General features: G+C 37.2%; 1 protein-coding gene across 1 annotated transcript; it reads right to left on the bottom strand.

The window, feature by feature from the left end:
* Positions 1 to 85: 85 nt before the first annotated feature.
* On the bottom strand, positions 86 to 18,672 carry SHISAL2B (shisa like 2B). The gene is made up of 3 exons (XM_036849405.1): positions 18,326 to 18,672; positions 14,026 to 14,183; positions 86 to 274 (listed from the first exon to the last, which is right to left on the bottom strand). Exons 1-3 carry the CDS (start codon positions 18,514 to 18,516, stop codon positions 150 to 152), a joined length of 474 nt encoding a protein of 157 aa, XP_036705300.1. The 5' UTR covers positions 18,517 to 18,672; the 3' UTR covers positions 86 to 149.
* Between the last annotated feature and the right edge of the window lie 438 nt (positions 18,673 to 19,110).

Here is a 19,110-nt window from a genome sequence, read left to right as displayed (position 1 = left end):
TAATAAATTAATTGAATGATCAAAACTGCAGCTGTGTCTTGCTTTGTGCGTGGTGAGTTTTTGAAAAGTATTATTACGAACTGCATTTGAAGTGAACTCTTTATTTTTGTTGCTCCATCTCTCCAGTGAGCCTTTACAACACAGGATATTTAACAGTAAGCAGTGTTGATTTGTGTCATATCCATTGTTTTTTCTTGAATTATATCATCAGCTTCAAAGAATGTTTCATTTGTTGAATTTGAACTGGGGGCTTTGGTTTTTCTATTTGAGTTGCCTGCAAATACACAAAACAAAATGAAATAATTATTTGAAATTATGACATCAAATCTTACTTTAAAATTTGTCCTTAAAAAAATAAACTTTTTAGGAATGTTGGAAATATGATGTCCTAAAGACATTATGGATGAGTGAGAATTGAATCATTTCAAAGTTGTTTTTGAGCATTTTCTCCTGAAAGTCAAATAAGGGAAATCCTCAGTAACAGAAGTAAGGATTTCGTTTCCATGCTTATCTTTCTTTCTCCACACTTCCACGGAGGAAACTACACATTTGATCAGAAGGTAACAATTTCTGGGTTGCTTAATAAAAGTGTGACTGTCCTTATGCATAAAGGGAACAAAACTAAAATCGATCATAAGAATTTACAACAATCTTAAGACTTTGCCATTATAATCAATTGAGATGTAACATTTAAAAAGAGCATGTTTATTCCATAATCCCATTCACTCGTTCTATATAAATGAGTCCAAAATGCACAAGGGTAGAGGAATGTGGATATTTGTTCATCAGAAGTTAGACTAACAAGCTCATAGCAAAGAAATGGATTATTAATCAATGAATGATGTTAGAAAAATTAAGTGTGAAAATGTCATATATTTCACCAATATATACAAATTTAAATATATTTAAATAATTTTATAATTATGTAAAAGCAGTGCAAGAAATCACAGATGTTACTAATAACCCCCTCTTGCTAAACCCACAGTCCAGCTCACAAGCCACATCTTATTTGACCTATCAGCAGCATTTTCTTTCTTGGCTTCCCAGATGCCACGCTTCCTTGACTCGCTCCTGTGTCACCATTGCTCGTTTTCCATCTTTCTTGTTGGTCCCTTTTCCCCTCCCAAGCATCTTAGGCTGAGGAGGGCCTGAGGGCTCAGCCATTGGTTCCTATCACTGTGTCACTGCCTAATTACTCTCATTAGTCCCACAGTTTTTAATACCATCTCTGCTGATGACTCCCAGATATGTATCTCTAACCCACACCTCTCCTGAACTCCAGACTCAACTTCCTAGTTGCCAACTTCCACTTGGATATCTAGTAGACATCTCCAAGTTAGTCCAAAACTGATATTTGGATCATTCCCAGGAAAAAAAAAAAAAAAAGAGCCCAATCCACTTACAGTCTTCCTCTTCTCAATTGCCGGCAACTTCCATGTGTTCAGTTGCTCAGGACGAAAACCTCCGTCAGCCTTGGTTCCTCTTCGCTCAACCCCACCACCAATTTATCTGATATCCTGTTGACTACATTTTTAAAACACATCCAAAATCAGACCACCTTCACTGCTACCACTGTTCTATTTTCAGCACAACACTCAAGAGTGATCCTTTGAAACATAAGTCAAAGCATGTCCTCTGCAAAGAACCCTCCATTTCACCCAAGTCTTTATAATGGCCTACATGTCCACACACACACACACACACACACACACACACGCACACCATTAATCTCCCTGACTTCATCTTTTTCTACTTCATCCTCTCATTCACTCCAACCTCTTTGATCAAACATTTCAGGCATGTTCCAGCCATAGGGCCTTTGCACTGGCTGTTCACTCTGTCTGGCATGCTCTTTCCTCAGATTATCTGCAGGGTAACTCCCTAATTTCCAATCCTTGCTCAGAAGTCACCGTTTCAATGGGACCTAAACACTGTATTTAAAATTGCAAACTACATTCCCCCCACCCCATCCCCAATCCCTTTGCTCTCCAGTTTTTCCCATAGCATTTATTTACTAATATAATTTACCTTTTTATTATGTTTATTATCTATCTCCTCTCACTAAAATGTAAGCACCACATGCCAGAGATCTTTTACCATATTTTTCATTGATGATGCAGAAAAATTGCATTGTACACAGCTAATGTTCAATAAATGTGTTGAGTGAAATGATAAGATTGAAAGTGTGACATAGTAAAAACTTTAAAGTTGTAGATTGCAAAAGACAAGATTGAAAGCCAACTGGGAAGAAATGTTTAGAACACATGATTCATGTCTAACATATAACCAGAACTTACATATCAATATGTAAGACATTAACACCTCTTAATCAGTAAAGAGATGGGCAAAAGATCTACTGACTCTCCAATCTTACTAGTCAGAAAGAAATGTAAATTCAAAAGGTAATATACCATTTTTCATGTCTCAATTAGGAACAGATAAAATCTTTCTTGGCCAAGAGTAATTTAAGTAATTTATTTTACCATCACAAAAATTCAGAAAAAAAGAAATAAAGCCATATATCGTACCACTCAAGGCTCCACATTTTAAACAAGATACTTTTAATATTAGCCCAGAGAATAATGCCATGCATGTTTCAGGCCTATGGGCAAGATCTAGGAGCTGTAGTGAGACATCATCCTTCAAAACTTATCAATAATATTACCCCTTTGGGTAATGTGTTGGTCTATGAAATCAACCCATAGTGGGGGATGTCCTGCTTGGCCCTAGAAAGCAGGGCCAATGGGATGGCATGATGGGAGTGTAAATTGGTACATTTATTTTTAAGTCTGGAGTGTTCCTACCTTGTGATTTTAGCATGAAGTTCCCAAGGAAACCATAAGAGATGAGCTCTAAAACTTATATATAAAGATATTCACTGATTCTTTTCAATACCAAAAAAATGTAAGTACCCTAAATTTATAATAGGGAAATTGCTAAATTATCATGCATAAGTATGATGCAGCCATTTAATCCGAAAAAGTGATTTCCAGGAAATTTTTAATTACATTGAATATGCTTAGAATACAATGTTAAGTGAGAAAAGATGCAAAACTATCAGCAATACAATAATAGTTAATACTTTGATAATGTTTCCTCAGAGCATTTACTATCAGCTTCTCTCTGCTTAAAATTCTTTAGGATCAAATCTTAATTTCTTGGTTAGGCTGAGGATCAGCCCTACTTCCCTCTCCCAGCTCAGCTCGCCCCATTCCCTTCCTGGTACTTGGCATTTCAGACATACAGAAATACTGACTGACAGGCTCCCCAGACTTGCCCTGCTCTCTTGCTCTCTCTCTGCCCCAAGCCTTTGCATACTTCCAGCTGCCTGATATCCCTAACTCTCTAATCGTTGCTTGAAAAACTCTTATTTGTCCTTTAGGTTTTGGAAAATCTGCTCCAAACCTACCTAAGGGGAAGGGGGACTCACTAGCCCAGAGGTTCACTATTAGAAGTAGCTTTCCTCTACTTTTTTGCCATCTAGTCTCTCTTCTTATATGACTTTTTCACTTTTTTTCTTTAGATAAGTCTAAGCCTCACCTTGAAGTGTGTTCATACTGCCTGGCTTTGCCCATTTATAAGTAATTGTATAGACTGCTTTCTAGAGTCAATGAGGACATCCCTCACTATGGGTTGTTTTCATAGATCAACACTCAAAGGAGCAATATTATTGATAAGTTTTGAAGGATGATGTCTCACTACAGCTCCCAGATCTTGCCCATAGGCCTGAAACATGCATGGCATTATTCTCTGGGCTAATATTAAAAGTATCATAATTTTAAAATGTAGGGACTAGAGCAGTACAATATATGGCTTTATTTCATTACTTCTGAACTCTTTTGGTGTTAATGTTCTACTTCTAAACATCCAATCATAATGTTTTGACTATAATTTGATTTTTAAACAAAAACAACAAAAAGTTAATTTGTTGTAGGCACAACATTTTCTAGCCTGGCAAGTAGCTCTTTGCCCAGTCAGCAAGCAAAATTGTTTAAGATAAATGTAGTAGGGAAAGCTAGCATGAAAATTTGATGACCTGATAAATTCTTCACTGTTATTTGCAAAGTAGACTTTAAAAGATATATGGATTCAAATTTAACTACTAAATACTTAAGTAATGGGGTATATATATATATATATATATAGAGAGAGAGAGAGAGAGAGAGAGAGAGAGAGAGAGAGAGAGAGAGACCCTTGAAACTATTTTCCTTATATAACATTTGTAATATTTGAAAAACAAAATGTTTGTAGGCTTATTTTTATTGGTTCAGTATCGTTTGTACTCTCCGGTATCACAGCAGGTAAAGGTAAAAGACCAAGGATTTAAGATGTAAATTAGTTTCATATTATCTGGGCAGAATTTGTATCTTATATAAGCATTTTTTTCTTTTTTTTATTGAAGTATGGTTGATTTATATCATATTAGTTTTAGGCATACAACATAGTGATTCAATATTTTTATAGATTATACTCCATTTAAAATTATAAATATTAGCTATATTCCCTATGCTGTACAATATATCCTTGTAGCTTATTTATTTTATACATAATAGTTTGTGCCTCTTAATCCTCTTCCCCTATCTTGCCTCTCTAGCATTTTTTTAAACATCTAAAATTTTAACCTTTTATTCGAAGTCCTGGAAGTCTGAAGACTGTAATGTTTGATTAATTCAAGTCTTCATGTTTCCTAAGCTTTTTACATACTTAAATTCATAATATTCTAGTGAGACTTTCAAGGTGGTTTTTCTACCTTGTCACATACAGGGTTTTTTTTCTTTTTATGGGAGTTAAACTCAGGAATTTATTTCCTCACTTAGTTTGGGGTTCTCTCCAAGAACCCCTTAGTCTGGGGTTCTCTCTTAAGCCATCTCCATTCTGACAGCTCTGGTTTCCATTATGCATTTTCCTGGAAACAACTGAAAGAGTTTAACCTGCCTACTGCCCTCTGAGATTTAAAGGCTTGCAAAATACATTCCAGTATTCTATCAATAGATTTTCCTTCATCTAGGACTTGTAAAACCACCCATTCCCCAGCCCTGATTCATTATTTCCTTGACTACTGGATCCTTCTAACCAGTGCAGGTACAAAGATCATTTCTTAGATTGGCTTCTTAAGGCAATGCAGTTCCCCTAACCAAACTGATTTGCTACAGGAACAAGAAAAGATTTGATATGAACACCATACTGACACCATTTGAAGCAGAAGCTTTGATTAGCAAGTCAACACCCTGGTGTTCCCTCTCTTCCTGCAGCTTATAAAAGTCCAAACGTGCTTTCAATGTATATCCCTCTGGTAAGTTAGAATAATTGGGCATATTATGGAAAAAACAACTGCTGCAAGTGGGCTGTGCTGTAGTGATATCAGAGTCCAGCTAACTGCATCCCTTTGGAATGATTTTAAAAGAGAGAAGAGGAAAAGTCTCAGCAACCTCACCTTTTCCTAGTTTTCCTTTAAGAAATAGAAACTAATTTCTTAACCAACAGAGTAGAGATAAAACCAGCTGCCTCTTCTGTCACGAGGTTACAACATGGATTAAATTTTAAACAAGAAATCTGTTATACCATTGAGCTCTTAAGGGATTTGTTACATATAAAGGGTTTTTTTAATTTAATTTCTCCTTTTCTTTACCTGAGTGCAGACTGGAAAGATCCAACATCACTGTGCTTTCCTGGGTTGACATTAGTTGCTCTTTCTGCTGCTAGTGTCCCATTTTTATTCTTTTCTTCAGTCTGGTCATCATATGTAAATCTCAACCTTCCTTTAATCCTATACCTCTCAGCCTGGCATTTAAATGAAAGCTTTGGCCTTTGCCAAAATTTAAATGCAATTCATCAAGCAAATCAAATTCGCCATTTAAATCAAATTCATCAAACAAAATCCACCTATCCTCATCACAAACTAGGCCAATATATTTTTTCTATAATAGTTAAATTTTACATTCATTTTCAGAAGCATTCCTCAGGGATCCATTTATCCTATAAATCTTCTATGAACTCTGCTCTTACCTGCCATTTCAAAATATCAAAAGAATATTGGGCCCTCCGCAGGTCTCATCTCCTGGCTGGGTGGCAGAGCGGTAATTAAGCTTTTCTGCCATTATCTGCCTGTGTCCTTCTAGCTTCTGCATTACCAACCTGCTGCCCTACAGCAGCTTCAATGACTAATCAGCTGGCTCACTTTAGTATTTAGTAGAAATCTACACATCCCACTCATCCTGCATTTCTTTCTACTGGAAACAAGCAATCTTCAATTTGCACCCTAAAAGTGTTCTTTATTTACTAGGGGACATTTTCCCTTTAAATTTAATACGATGCAAAGAACTGGATCTGCGGTAAATGGTGAAGTGAGCAAAACTTGCCTACTGACCTCCTGACCTATTGACTTCTCCCTTCTTCAATGCCCTGCCTTCCCCTTGAGGATACACAGGTATCTCATGTAAATACAGTTAAAAATTCATTTTGAAAGTTAGAATCTTAGACTTGCCCTTTTGCTTTGCCCATCCATCAAGGAATGAAGGCAGTTCTCTCCAGAAATGTTTTTCCTACACTATTTTTTCCACAATTGGACATTTTTTTTTTCTTTTCTGCATTGTTAAATTCAACTATAGATGACTAACATAGCTCACAGAGGAATTTAGCTGATATTTTAAATCCTTTAAATGAATTTTCACAATGAGAGACTGGCTTCTATTTTGCTTTTTGGTTCCAGCATCAGCCAGCATTGCCTAACCCTGCTCCCTGAGGAAGACTCACAAATGCTAAAAGTAGCAGGAGCTCTGCCGAGCAATTTGGTTTTCTACATTCTAGAAACAAAAAGAGTTGTAGGAAATTCCAGACTCATTATTTTCAGTAGAAAAGCCCCTTTAGGAGACACAAGTGACCTTTTCTGCCATTGAGTTCAAATTACCCCATCTTCTACTAAGATCTCAGTGAGTTTTTAAAGCCTCTCTGAAACAAAGAATGGCATTTAAAAATAATGTGGCAGCGTAATTAATAAATGTTTTGAGTAGAATTTGGTTGAAGCAATGTTAAGGCTACTAAGAGAAATAGCTCCCAAAGTTATCTATAGATTTAGTACAAAACCCATCAAAATGCCACTTGATTTTTTAAAATTTGACAATGTGATTCAGAAGTTTATTTGGAATACTGAAACAAGAGTAGCTAAGAAACTTTGAAAAAGAAGCATAATGGGAAGGAAGAGAAAGTCTTCCCTAATTAGATACTAAAATAAATTATATAGCTACAATAATTTTTAAAGTATATTATTGACTTAAGAATAAACAGACTGATAAATTTAACAAAATAGAAAGTCTAAAAACAGAGCCCAGTATATATAGGAATTTAGTTTATGACAAAGGTGACATTTTAAATTGTCAAGAAAAAAAGGATAGATTTCCCAATAAATATTTAGACAATTGGCTCATTATTTGTAAAATAAAAATAAAGGCAGATCCCTACCTCACACTTTACACAAAAATTTTAATTCCAGGATTATTAAAGATTTAAATGTAAAAAACAAGTGCATGTATGTATTGTATTAGAAGAAAATATAGGTGAATATCTTTATATCTTAGAGTGAGGTAAGAACTTCCTAAGTATGAAATTAAAGGAAGAAATCACAAAAAGAGAAACTTCTACAGTTGAAAAATTGTCACATATAAAATTAAAAAGGAAACAACTATGAAAAATACTTGCAATATATGTGAAAAAGAATTTAGTTACTGTATGGAGAGTTCCTATAAAGCAATGAAAAATGAACACCCCCATAGAAAAATGTGTATAAGATATGAGCAACAATATACCACAAAGACAATGACAAATAAATATGAAAATGTCCACCCTTGCTCCTAATTAGATAAATTAAAAATAAAACACTATATTGTTTCCCTCAGTGAAATTAGTAAGATATATATCTTTTGAAATAAAAATACTCATGAAATAGTACTTTTCTGGAGGACAGTTACCAATTTGTATCCAAAGCCTTTTATATGTACCAAATCTTTGGTCAGCAATTCCATTCCTAGGGATTTATGCTAGGAAAATACTTCAGTGTTCAATGCTTGTGTGTAACAGAAAAAATGGAAGCTAGTTCAAAGTCAATAATTTAATAAAATATGATATACCCAGACTGGTTTCTAAACACCATTCCAACTAAAAGGGCAACTTCTTGGCGACTTCTTGGACAAATGGCAGATTTCAGGGCTGGAACAGGAAAAGCACAGGCTGCTCGAGAACATTTTGTGACAGAGAGCAAAAAAAATGCTCAAAAAATGATAGGCATATTTCAAAAGGATATAGGACCCAATTTAAAGGGGCTCCCACAGGCCAAATCTGAGATAATTTAAGAATCAGAATAAATGATGATACTAATAGACTATTTTAGAATAAAGAATCCAAGTCCATACTGATACTAATAAATTAATTAATAGGTAAATAGGGGGAAAGGGAAAGCTCTTCCTTGTAGTAGAATAGCAACTAATAAACACAGAAGGAATGATGAGGTTAGAAAATCACCATTTCATAGCTATCATAATAATAATTCTAAAATTATCTTGAAATTTTGAATGAAAACATTCAGTCAAGAACCATCAATGGGTGCGTGAAAGTTGGAGGAGGAACAGGATTTTTTCATACCTCCCAACAAGTTACTTAGTAATGGCAAAAGGAAAAATAGTGACTACATATTCAGTTATATATATATCTGACTCACTTTGCTGTACACCCAGAAACTAACACAACATTGTAAATCAACTATACTTCAATTGAAAAAAAGAAAGGTAAAAGGATGATTTAAAATAAAAATAAGTTTCAAAAAACAAAAACAAAAGACTAAAGAAATATGATAACTAATTACAAGATGTAACTCTGGACTAGATCGTAGATAAGAAAAAAATAGCTATTTAAGGATATTGGAAAATTTTAATATGAACTGCAGATTAGATAATATTACTATATCACTGCTACATTTCCTGACTGATAAATGTACTGTAATTATGTAGGAAAAAAAATCCTTGTTCTTAAGAAACACATACTGAAATATTTATGGTTAAAAAGCATGATATCTGCAAATTATTTTCAAATGGTTCAGAAAATATTCATCAAAAGAAAGTCAATTTTGAAAAAAATGAGGTAAAATATTAACAATTAGTAAATCTGGGAAAAGGTATACAACCTTTTCAATACTTTTCTTGCAACTTTTCTGGAAGTGTGAACTATGTCAAAATAAAAGAGTAAAAATTCATAGCACTCCATCAAGGTAATAAAATGTAATCATTAAAAGTGGTGTTTATTTATTGGCAAACGATGATGTCAATGTTGTTCAGTGATAAAAGAAAAGCTGTTATAGGATTCATTTTTTTCCCCATTTTGTTATATATACATGTATCTATAGATACATAGAAAAAAAATCCATGAAGGATATTCACCATGGTGTTAATATCTGTTATCTCTGTGTGGTGGGATCATGGATGAAGTTATTTGTTTATTTGTTTTTCTGTATTTTCTACTTTTCCTAAAATGAAAGTGAATTAAGAGAAAGGTTTTCTTTCTGGGGGTATAAGGGTGTCTTCTAAGAAGAAATATAGTAGACTATTCTGAACGGTCCAAGTCCCATTTTGCTCACAGGCAGAACAAACAATTGTATACACAATCATCAAATTTGCTTGCTTTCTCAGTATTCTATATATAATTTATGCTTTTCTCCTAGACAACCTGTGCCTTACTGCTGATTTGCTTCCCCTTTTCCATTTATATTGCCTGCCTTTGCAAATGAGACTACCAAATAATAGATAATTGGAGTTGTCTATTATTCCTAAACAACAATATTATTTTATTTGTGTCAAGCAGCTCTACTCTCTGCCCTTCTCATTTTCATCAAAAACTCTGCTTCTAAGAACCCTCTGGATTCTCCACCCCTCTCCACAACCCTAGGGTGTCAATGGATACTCATAACCACGGGATGAGTATATTTTAATCTTCTTGGAGCATCAATTTTACTCAGAAATGGGAAGGATATAATGTTATTATTAGAGTAAAACAAGTCATTATACTAGTAATCAAATTAAAAATTCCCATAATTTAAAAAATATAATGGGCAACTTCAAATAATTTAAAGCTCACAAGCCAGGGCTTTCCATTCTAACCCTGGGAATTCTGGAGGTACACATTCCTTTCTTATCTACCTTTAAGGATTCTCCAGTGGAAAAGTTTGGGAAGCAGGGATCTAAGACATTCATCCCTTTAATTGCTCCCCCATTAACCATTAATTCTTCCACATCTTATGAAATAAGCCCTCACCCCAGGAGTGTCTACTCAGAAAGATGCCCTTCACACAGCCATCTTCTGCTCAGAACTGTTTGTCCAATACAGTACAATTTACAAACCACGGTATTCTTTTAAACATTGGCATTTGATACAGGCATAACTCAAAACACAAAAGTTAAAAAGAAAGAAAATGATTATGGAACACAATGTAAAGACCAATCAATTGCTTAGCAATAGAACCTCTGTACAAAGTGAGCCCTGGAGGTAGCCCAATTAAACTCTACAGGCACTACCAGAGACCTGCTATTTTCAGGATCAATTCAAAATGTATAAAGACTTAAATTGTATACATTAAAAATAATGAACCCCAATAGAATAAAGATACATGAAAGAAAAATCTTGGCAAAATAGTCTAAGATTAGACTATTTTAGACTTAGACTATTGTTAAAAAAACAAAATTCAGCTGAGTGAATTTGAAGACCTAGTTGGCTTTATCCAACGACTTGTGAATTGGACAGCATCCCACCTAACAAGTAGAAAGGGGCTCTGAGAAGATGTAGGAAAGGAAGGGTCTTATAGGCAGAAGGGGATAGGACAAGGAAGTCATAAACAAAAGAAAGGATTTTTTTCAGGCAGGTCACTTTCCTTTAGGGGAGGGGCAGGTGTCTATCCTGAAGATTAGCTTACTAGTGTTGATCAGGAAATTCCAGACGGATAGGTTTAAAATTTCACTCCTGGGAGAGGCTGAAACTGCAGTTAGGTAAGGTTTTGGTTTGCTGATGTGGGGCTTTGCACAAAGGGCTCCGTTTTGGGCCTGTTGTTTCTTCTTTAATGCTACTGTCATTTATAGAAACAAAAAAGTCCAGTGCCTTAAGTCAGTTTTAGTATGTGCACAAAAACACATTTCCCTTTAGGCCATTCAAATTGCCTATAATGAAAAAAGTCTCAATTCTAAAAATTAATCTAAAATAATGGGAGGCTGACTCTTAAGAACAGATAGTTTTCAAAGAAAGGAGTGGTAACTGGTGAAACCAATTTTCCTCCAATGTAATTTTACTTGCTTAATTATTACACAAACATTATGTTCCTAACCTTTAAGGCATTCCTTAAGTGGAATAAAGCCTTGTTTTCTCACTAGCTAGAACACTGACATTTATCCCTAGGTGGGAGAATCACTGGAATGAAGCATGCATATTTAACAATAGGCACAGCAATGGTTTTTAATTATCACTTTGAAGGGTCGCTTTCAAATATGAACCGTTTTCTCTTCCTATTCCTGGTGACATTTGGATAACCTATTTTGTTTTCTGCTGTCCACTATGTCTTATTTGGTGAATGTCAACCAAAGGACCCAAAATTATCTAATTTGAAAGCAGCAGAAGGCAATGATCATATAAAATTATGCCTTACCAAGAGTAAGCACTCAGGATAGGTGTATTGAATTAATTTGCTGACTTGATAAACATAGTGTTTTTCAGAGGGCCAGAGTGGGGATATTTCACTGTAAGAAAGTAGCCTCAACTAACTACATAGGAAGTGCACTAATGGATCTCCTTAGCTAAAGAGCCATAAGACTACAAAGACTTGAGTCAACAAGCCAACTAATTCTGTTGCTGGGCTCTCAGATCCAGCTTGAAATAAAATTCTGGAGCAGTCCCTGAGATAGATCAGGAAAAATATCAGGAAAAATAATCAATTTTTATTTAGCACACTGCATTGTATAGAAGAGGCACTCAGTGAATGTTTGATGACTGTAATGGTGACAATAAACATGCTCCTTTGATCACCTACGACAGAGGTGCAGTGCTACTTCATTCAATTCATTCAACAAACATTTGTTGTGTTCTAAGCACTAGAGAAACATTAGTGAGCATACAAGACAAAAATTCCTACTTTCCTGGAACTTACTTTCTAGTTGGAGTAGAGAAAAATTGGACAACAGGTAAGTAAAATATATAGTAGATTAGTGGCAAGTGCTTAGGAGAAAAATTCAGCAGGAAGAGGGCATGAAATGTTGAAGTTAAAGATGCAGATTGAGTGACCAGGGAAGAACTCCCTGGGAAGGTGACTTTTAGTAAAGATTTAAAGAAAGTGAAAGTGAGGGAAAAGCATTCCAGACAATGGGCACAGCATGTGCAAAGGCCCTGAGGCAGGAATTTCAAGGAACAGCAAAGAGGCCAAGGTGGCTGGGCATAAGATGCTAGAAATAAAGGTGTAAAGGGCAGACCACAAAAGCCCCCATAGTTCACATTTAGGACTCCATATCTATTGAAAGATGGGAAGCGATTAGGGTTTTGACCAGAGTAGTGACCCTGACCTGACTTAGGTTTTACCAGGCTCAGTCTGGCTTCTCTGTGGAGAGTGGACAGCCGGGGAGCAAGGGCAGGGTAGGAAGAGGAGCTACTTGTTTTAAAATGCAGAGTCTGGAGTTCGTGGTTTTAACAAACTCCCTAAGTGATTCTTACACACAATAAAATTTAAGAAATGATACTTTAAATTATCTAAGCAATTGAGACAAAAATTGATTTTACTTTTTGATTATTTGATAATCACTAGTCCACTGCTTCATTTTGCCTGTGGAGAAACAGAGTCTAAGCCACAGGACTAAATTCAGCTAACAACTGGTCAATTCGGCCATGTAATCTCCAAACAGTACTTCAGAAAAAGAACTCCAAAGGGATCTTGGCTTCTTGCTTTGTGATACAGGGCACCCTCTGAGATCTCTACAGAGAAGAAAAATAGAGCTAAAGTAATCATGCGGTGCTGGTGTATTTGAGAAGATCGCAGAGCATGTACTCCATAAACATGTTTCTGGATTCAGCCAAAATGGAGCATATGGGAAGGAAATTTTCTAAATTTTTTGGAAGAAAGTTTTTCACTTCCTTTTAAAATAGAAGTTAGTGAGCACCTGTGTCTTATTCTAAACATATATATCTGTCATATATATATATTCTAAATTTTTATTAACAATATGTTCAAAATACATATATCTAAATAAAATTCATGATCACTACTTTTAAAATACACTAATAGAAATTTATATTCACAAAAAATTTTAACAATTCTTTCTGTTTCATAATGATAATGATTAGCATATGTAGCACATTATAATTAAGATAACAAAGAGACTCAGTTCTGAAAAGCTTACATAAACATTTTTACTTTATAGTTGCACTACACACACAAACACACACATACACATACCTGTATAGCATAACTAGTTTGTGATCTATTCAAGAACAAAGACTGGCTTCTATTTATTTTTTAGTTTCTTTTATATGCCTCTGAATTACTTAATACACCTCCTCTGAATTCTGCACACCATAGGCACACAGGTAATGCCTAACTGACTACTGACTAACCAATCTAGAGCAATGCAACACTGACAATTAATTATTGGATATTTTGTTCCTCTATCTATTTGACTTCTTTGGCTCCATCAAAAACAAAATTTAAAAATTCCAAGAGGATACAACCTTTATAACTGAGAGATACATAAATAAATTAAAGTGGATTTACTGGATCAATGTATTATTTTTTCATGAGAATATTTACATCCTGCCACTATTTTTCCTTGGGCACAATCCCCCTAAGGTATTTCATCATTAAGACCTAATTTAACATGAATTTTTATAAAGACATATAATAAACTGAATTTTTAAAAAGCATTCATTGCTAACAGAATGATCGGTCACCCAGGCACAGGTTATTATTTTGAACAGAGTACAGGTAATTGGTTACAAATAATGGATACAGATTACCTTCTTGAGTGGAAGTAGCCTCTAGGTGTTGAAGTTTAAGGCCAGTGTCTAATCTTTGAGGCTTTGTATACAGAAATAAGTAGCAAAGAACACAGACGCTGATGACAAAGGCAAGTAAAACAAGGGCAGCAATTCCCAGTCCAATCAGAGCTCCAATGCTGAGGAAAACAGAAAAAACACTGTGACTGTCACACAAACTGGTTTGCACATAAAATAAAGTTTTAAATATTGTTAATACTTGCTTCAGTCATTCATACCAAATTATGTTTTATTATAAACAGTATATGATTGAAATCTACGGCTCACCTTTTTCTACCATCAAATTCTTATGATATTTCTCTATACATTTATATGTTAATATTAGTATAGAATACCATGTGAATTCATATTACAGTAAAAGGTCACATGATTCTCTAGGGATGGTTCAAAAACATTTCTATCAGATAAACCTCTATTATTAATATATTTTAGGAGGAAAGATTAGATTCACCAATAAAAGATGAATAGAAAGATATCCACCTCTGCAAAAACAGTGAAACAAATGTTTACCAGAAGTGTAGAACTTTTATTTTGGAGACATGTATGGGAGCTTTCATGTATTAATATACAAAACCACAACTATTACAAGAGAGGAGAAGAAAGTTTAATTAAAGGAAAGCAATGTTTATGAAATTTATATAAAGTTCATGTTCAATCTGAATTTTTCCTTTCTAAAAGAGCATAACACCAATGGCTTCTAGCATTTAGGAAGAAACCCTTGTACTTTTCTCTAAAAATGAAGTGTAAATATGATATTATTTGCCCTAAATTTGTAACAATTCCTTCTGGTACAGTTATCTATAAGTCTAATCACTTGAGAAATAATACAATTTTCACAAACCTGTGAACTTATTTTTAAATGGGAAAAGAAGTTTGGAAAAAAGAAAATTATCTTGCAAGACTAATATGCAAACATAAGTACTTTACTTTCATGAGCAATATGTATGTATGGGTATGTAAATACATATAATTAGATTTTAAGCTGCTCAAGAGCAGATACTTCTATTGACTTTCCCATAGTCATATGCACACATTAAAAGTGTTTAATAGAGTATTTAGCTTGTAATTAATGTTTCATAAATGGAAGTAAATGATAATTGACTGGTGATTGATCCATTAGTAGTCATTGAAAAGTAATCATCCTTGAAAAGTAACAATCATTGAAATGATCACTGAAAAGTAGTGATCTTTTTCTTCATTATTTTCCTGGCTTGCCTTTCAGCTTCTGCTATTTCCCAGAGATTAGGGCGCGAACAAATGTGACATGCTGAAAGTGACGGAAGGGAGAATTTGACCAGGGGTGCTAGGTGTGTCACTGCTTTGGGAGGAAGAACAAAATTAAAAGTGAGGGGCTAAGCTCATCCTACTTATCCTTAATTTAAGGAGATAAAGCCCCCTTGCAATTTAGAGATTGCCTCCTGAGCCAGACATGGGGGCAGACTTCAAAAGATTCTTGTTAATTACTTGTTAATTACTATCAGCCCAGTTCCCCTAGCCCTGCACAGAAGTGAAGACTGGGTAATTTTCTGGCTAGAGTCAGTATATAGTTGCATATTTAAATTGGAGTTTGCCCTCACTTGATGCCCTCTTTTCCAAGGGGTAGACTCCCAGGCTCTGGCAACTCCTCTTTCATGCTTGTTTGCACCAAAGCTGACTTTTGTAGATCATATGTGTCAGGGAGGGTTAGGACTCTGCACAGACACATGGGAACATAATCCACTTAATTAATATTATCTGCTTCACAAAGCAGCTAGGAGGCCAGACATCTGGAAAGATTCCTGAAATGAGAACCCGGTTACTAAAAACATCTTCAAAGTGAAAAAATAATTTAGTCAATTAAAAGTAAAATTGTCAGCTTAATTAAATTCAATGTATGTATTCCAGACTTTACATGTACACAGTTTAAAAACCAGGCCACATGATTGGAAGGAAAAGCAAAAACGAAGCATGTCACTTCTTTCTATTACAAAAGGATGTTCTTCATAATCCTGACAAACTGTTTCAATGTCATAGTTCCACTTTATAGAAATGTTGCTTTATGCATGCAAAACTCTAGATAAAGATGGAGCTCTGGGAATCTCCTAAAATATTCATTTCAACAAATAACTTATTGAACTCAAGCGTAGCCCTGTGCAACACACATTATTTTCCTAGGTCCTGAAGAAGGTTTCCAAAGGAAACCCTTAGAGGTTAGGGATTTATAAGAGGAGAAGAGATGGGAGTGGGCCAGACACAGAAAAGGGAGAATTATGCTTTCCTCACAGCACCATAGGGCAGTTTGCTTTGCAGTCCCTGAGAAAGGGTCTGTAGCTGCTGTCACGTTAATGAATTCTCCTACTTAGCAACTTCATTCACCTGGAGGTGCCATACCTGTGCCTTTCTGCAGTGGCTGCAGAATCTCAGAACAAATGCTAGTGACTTCTGGGATATTTTTCACAGTTGGTCTATTTTAAATTAGGGGAGAGAGCAAAGAATATGAGGGAAATGAAGTTCTAAATTTTTACCTTCCCGTTGTGTTCTCAGAGCTCAATAACTAAGGAAGAACCCCAGGTGGGTTTTTTTGGGGTTTTTTTTTAACATCTTTATTGGAGTATGATTGCTTTACAATGGTGTGCTAGTTTCTGCTTTATAACAAAGTGAATCAGCTATACATATACATACAGAACCCCAGGTTTAACATTGCCCACTGATGCCATCAGTTGAAATGATTTTTATATTTCCCAGGAACTGAGCTGCATTGTCAGTGCTAAATGAAGACCCCAGGAAGCTGTTCATTCCTTTGTGCCCTCATAAACCTTAGGAAGGTTTTCTATCCTCTGCTGCTTGTCACTTTGGAACTATTCAGGGACCTGAGAATCCCAGGCACTTTTCCAATTGAGTTTGACTTAAGAGTTGCCAGTCTCTCATGGAGGTGCTGCCACCATTATTAACACCTCCAAAGACTCAGAGCTAGGTTACTATGTTATTTTCCAAAAGGCCAGATAATATGCCAGCGCAATACAAATTGCTTCCCCAAGTAATAAGGATAAATTGTCATCATTTCCTGTTCTGGCATGACACAACTTTGTTAGTTGAACTTGTTGGTAAGTAGGCACTCCTTTTGAGATTTTTTTGAAGCTTGCAGTGTGCAAAAAAAAATGACTTTACTGCTCTAAGAAATAACATTTAAAGTCATTTGCTGTAGACTTGGCATGTGTGCTAAAGTCTGGACCATGGTAGGAGATTGGGAGAAATAACACTCTTCTCCTTATTTAGCAGAGTTGGCCTCTCTCTCTCTCCCAGTCATAAGCTAATTTGTAAGTAACAGTTTGAGGTGGGGTGGCAGTTCTTTCCTGTAACCCTGGCACCCCATTCATTCTCCAGGCAAAATGAAAGAATCAGGTTCTAAGTCTGCAATCCTTTGGAGTGGAGGGGGGGGAAAGCATTTCGTAATGAAAATATCTGTGTAAATACTAATTGGAATACGTTAAATTACCATCATAGGAAAAAGAGGCAAGGAAGACACCACCTTTGAAAGTCTCTTCACTTTCCAGCAATGGCCAAAGAGCTCAGGTGTTGAGAAAGGGGGTGTCCTGCAAAGGTTCAACGGAGTGTGTACTCACAGCAGCTGAAACTCTTCCTCTCTGTGGGTCTCCAGTTCTGTTTGGGGGTCAGTGTGAGATCAACTGAAAGGGCAAATTACAAAGCCCTGTTGCTGTGCGCGGTCGAAGCATACACACACACACACCCTTCTTGATACTTTAAGGATACAGCCAATTCCTTCTCACCCACAAGAGACTTAAATACTCTGATCTTTGGTTAACGCGTTGAGTCTCAAAGGAGCTCCTTTTCCATTCAAATGCACCAAATGCCCAAACTAATCAAAAAGAGAATTAAAATCTCCTCCTTAAGTTATGCGCTTGTCTTTCTCTGCCCGCAGAGCCGCGGGCCTCGGACTGGCGCCGGCGAGAGAGAGTGAAGAGTAGTCCGCTCCCGCCGGGCGGCCCTGCTTGCGCCCCGGGCGCAGAGCCCGCTCGCCTCCCGCGCGCGCCTCGCCCGGGGTCCCCGGCGGATTCACACTTCTGGCGCCACTGCCCGACCCTCGCCGGATGGGGGTGGCACCGAGTGGGTTCTCTGCAGGGCCCTCTTCAGCCCTCGGAGGCTCCTGTCCCCCCGGAGGGATCCGAGCAGGTCGCGAGGACGCGGGCGACCTCCCTCCTCCCGTCGTGGCACGACTCGTCGCCTCCCCAGCCCCCTGGCCGCCAGCCCCCTGCCTACCCACCTGAGGCTCCACATGTAGCTGTGCTTGTAGGGGAAGTAGCTGCCCGGCTCACTGCAGCAGTACTTGAGGTCGGCGAAGCCGCAGCAGTAGATGAGGGTGGCCCCCTCGCCGCGCCGGGGACACTGGAAGGGCTCCACGAAGCTGTGGTTGAGGCTGTAGTAGCCGGAGCACACCCGGCTGGCCTCGCTCATCTCTGGCGGCTGCGGGCAGGGGCACGCTAAGCCCCCGATCTGCCCTGGCTACACACGTGCCGCCCCGCCCGCGGACCCCTCCGGCCGGGCTCGCCTCTTGCGATCCCGGGCTGACTGCCTGGGCGGTCCGCCTGGGCGCGCCTCTTCTACTCGCTCTCCTCCCCTCGTCCCCATGGTGTCTGGTCGCTTTGCACGCGCTTCTCCCTCCCGCTACTGAGTGGTCCTATTATCTGCCGATCTCCGGCCCTGTACCTTTTTCTCCCTCTCGCTTCGTCTGCTTTCTCCACGTTCTCCTGACTTCTCTCCACTTTTCCTCAATTCACGGAGGCGTCCCCACTCCATGCCAGAAAGAGATTCCACCTGAAGGAGAACGGGAGGTGTGGTGTGGGACGTGTTTGCCATCAGAACAGATGCAGCCAAAGTTGAAATTCCCTTTGCCCAGGGACAGGGCAGATGGGTTTCAGGCAAACGAGCAGGGCCGGGGAAGCAGGGTAGAGGGCAGAACAAAAGGCACTGAACTACCAGTGAGGGGCTGTTGAGAAGTACCCCTTCTTCTTTGAGAAGTATGTGTAAGACGTTAAAATCTGCCAATTT

The sequence above is a fragment of the Balaenoptera musculus genome, chromosome 3 (genome assembly GCF_009873245.2).
Source record: "Balaenoptera musculus isolate JJ_BM4_2016_0621 chromosome 3, mBalMus1.pri.v3, whole genome shotgun sequence".
NCBI classification, from domain to species: domain Eukaryota; kingdom Metazoa; phylum Chordata; class Mammalia; order Artiodactyla; family Balaenopteridae; genus Balaenoptera; species Balaenoptera musculus.
This window is presented reverse-complemented; position numbering and strand designations above follow the sequence as displayed.

What these genes read in the sequence shown, in the direction of transcription:
- SHISAL2B (XM_036849405.1), bottom strand. Translation starts at nt 18,516, where the DNA reads ATGAGCGAGGCCAGCCGGGTGTGCTCCGGCTACTACAGCCTCAACCAC. An exon ending in AGCTACATGTGGAGCCTCAG is followed by an intron (nt 14,184 to 18,325) that starts GTGGGTAGGCAG and finishes TGTTTTCCTCAG; the next exon opens with CATTGGAGCTCTGATTGGAC. An exon ending in GGCTACTTCCACTCAAGAAG is followed by an intron (nt 275 to 14,025) that starts GTAATCTGTATC and finishes GTGTATTTGCAG; the next exon opens with GCAACTCAAATAGAAAAACC.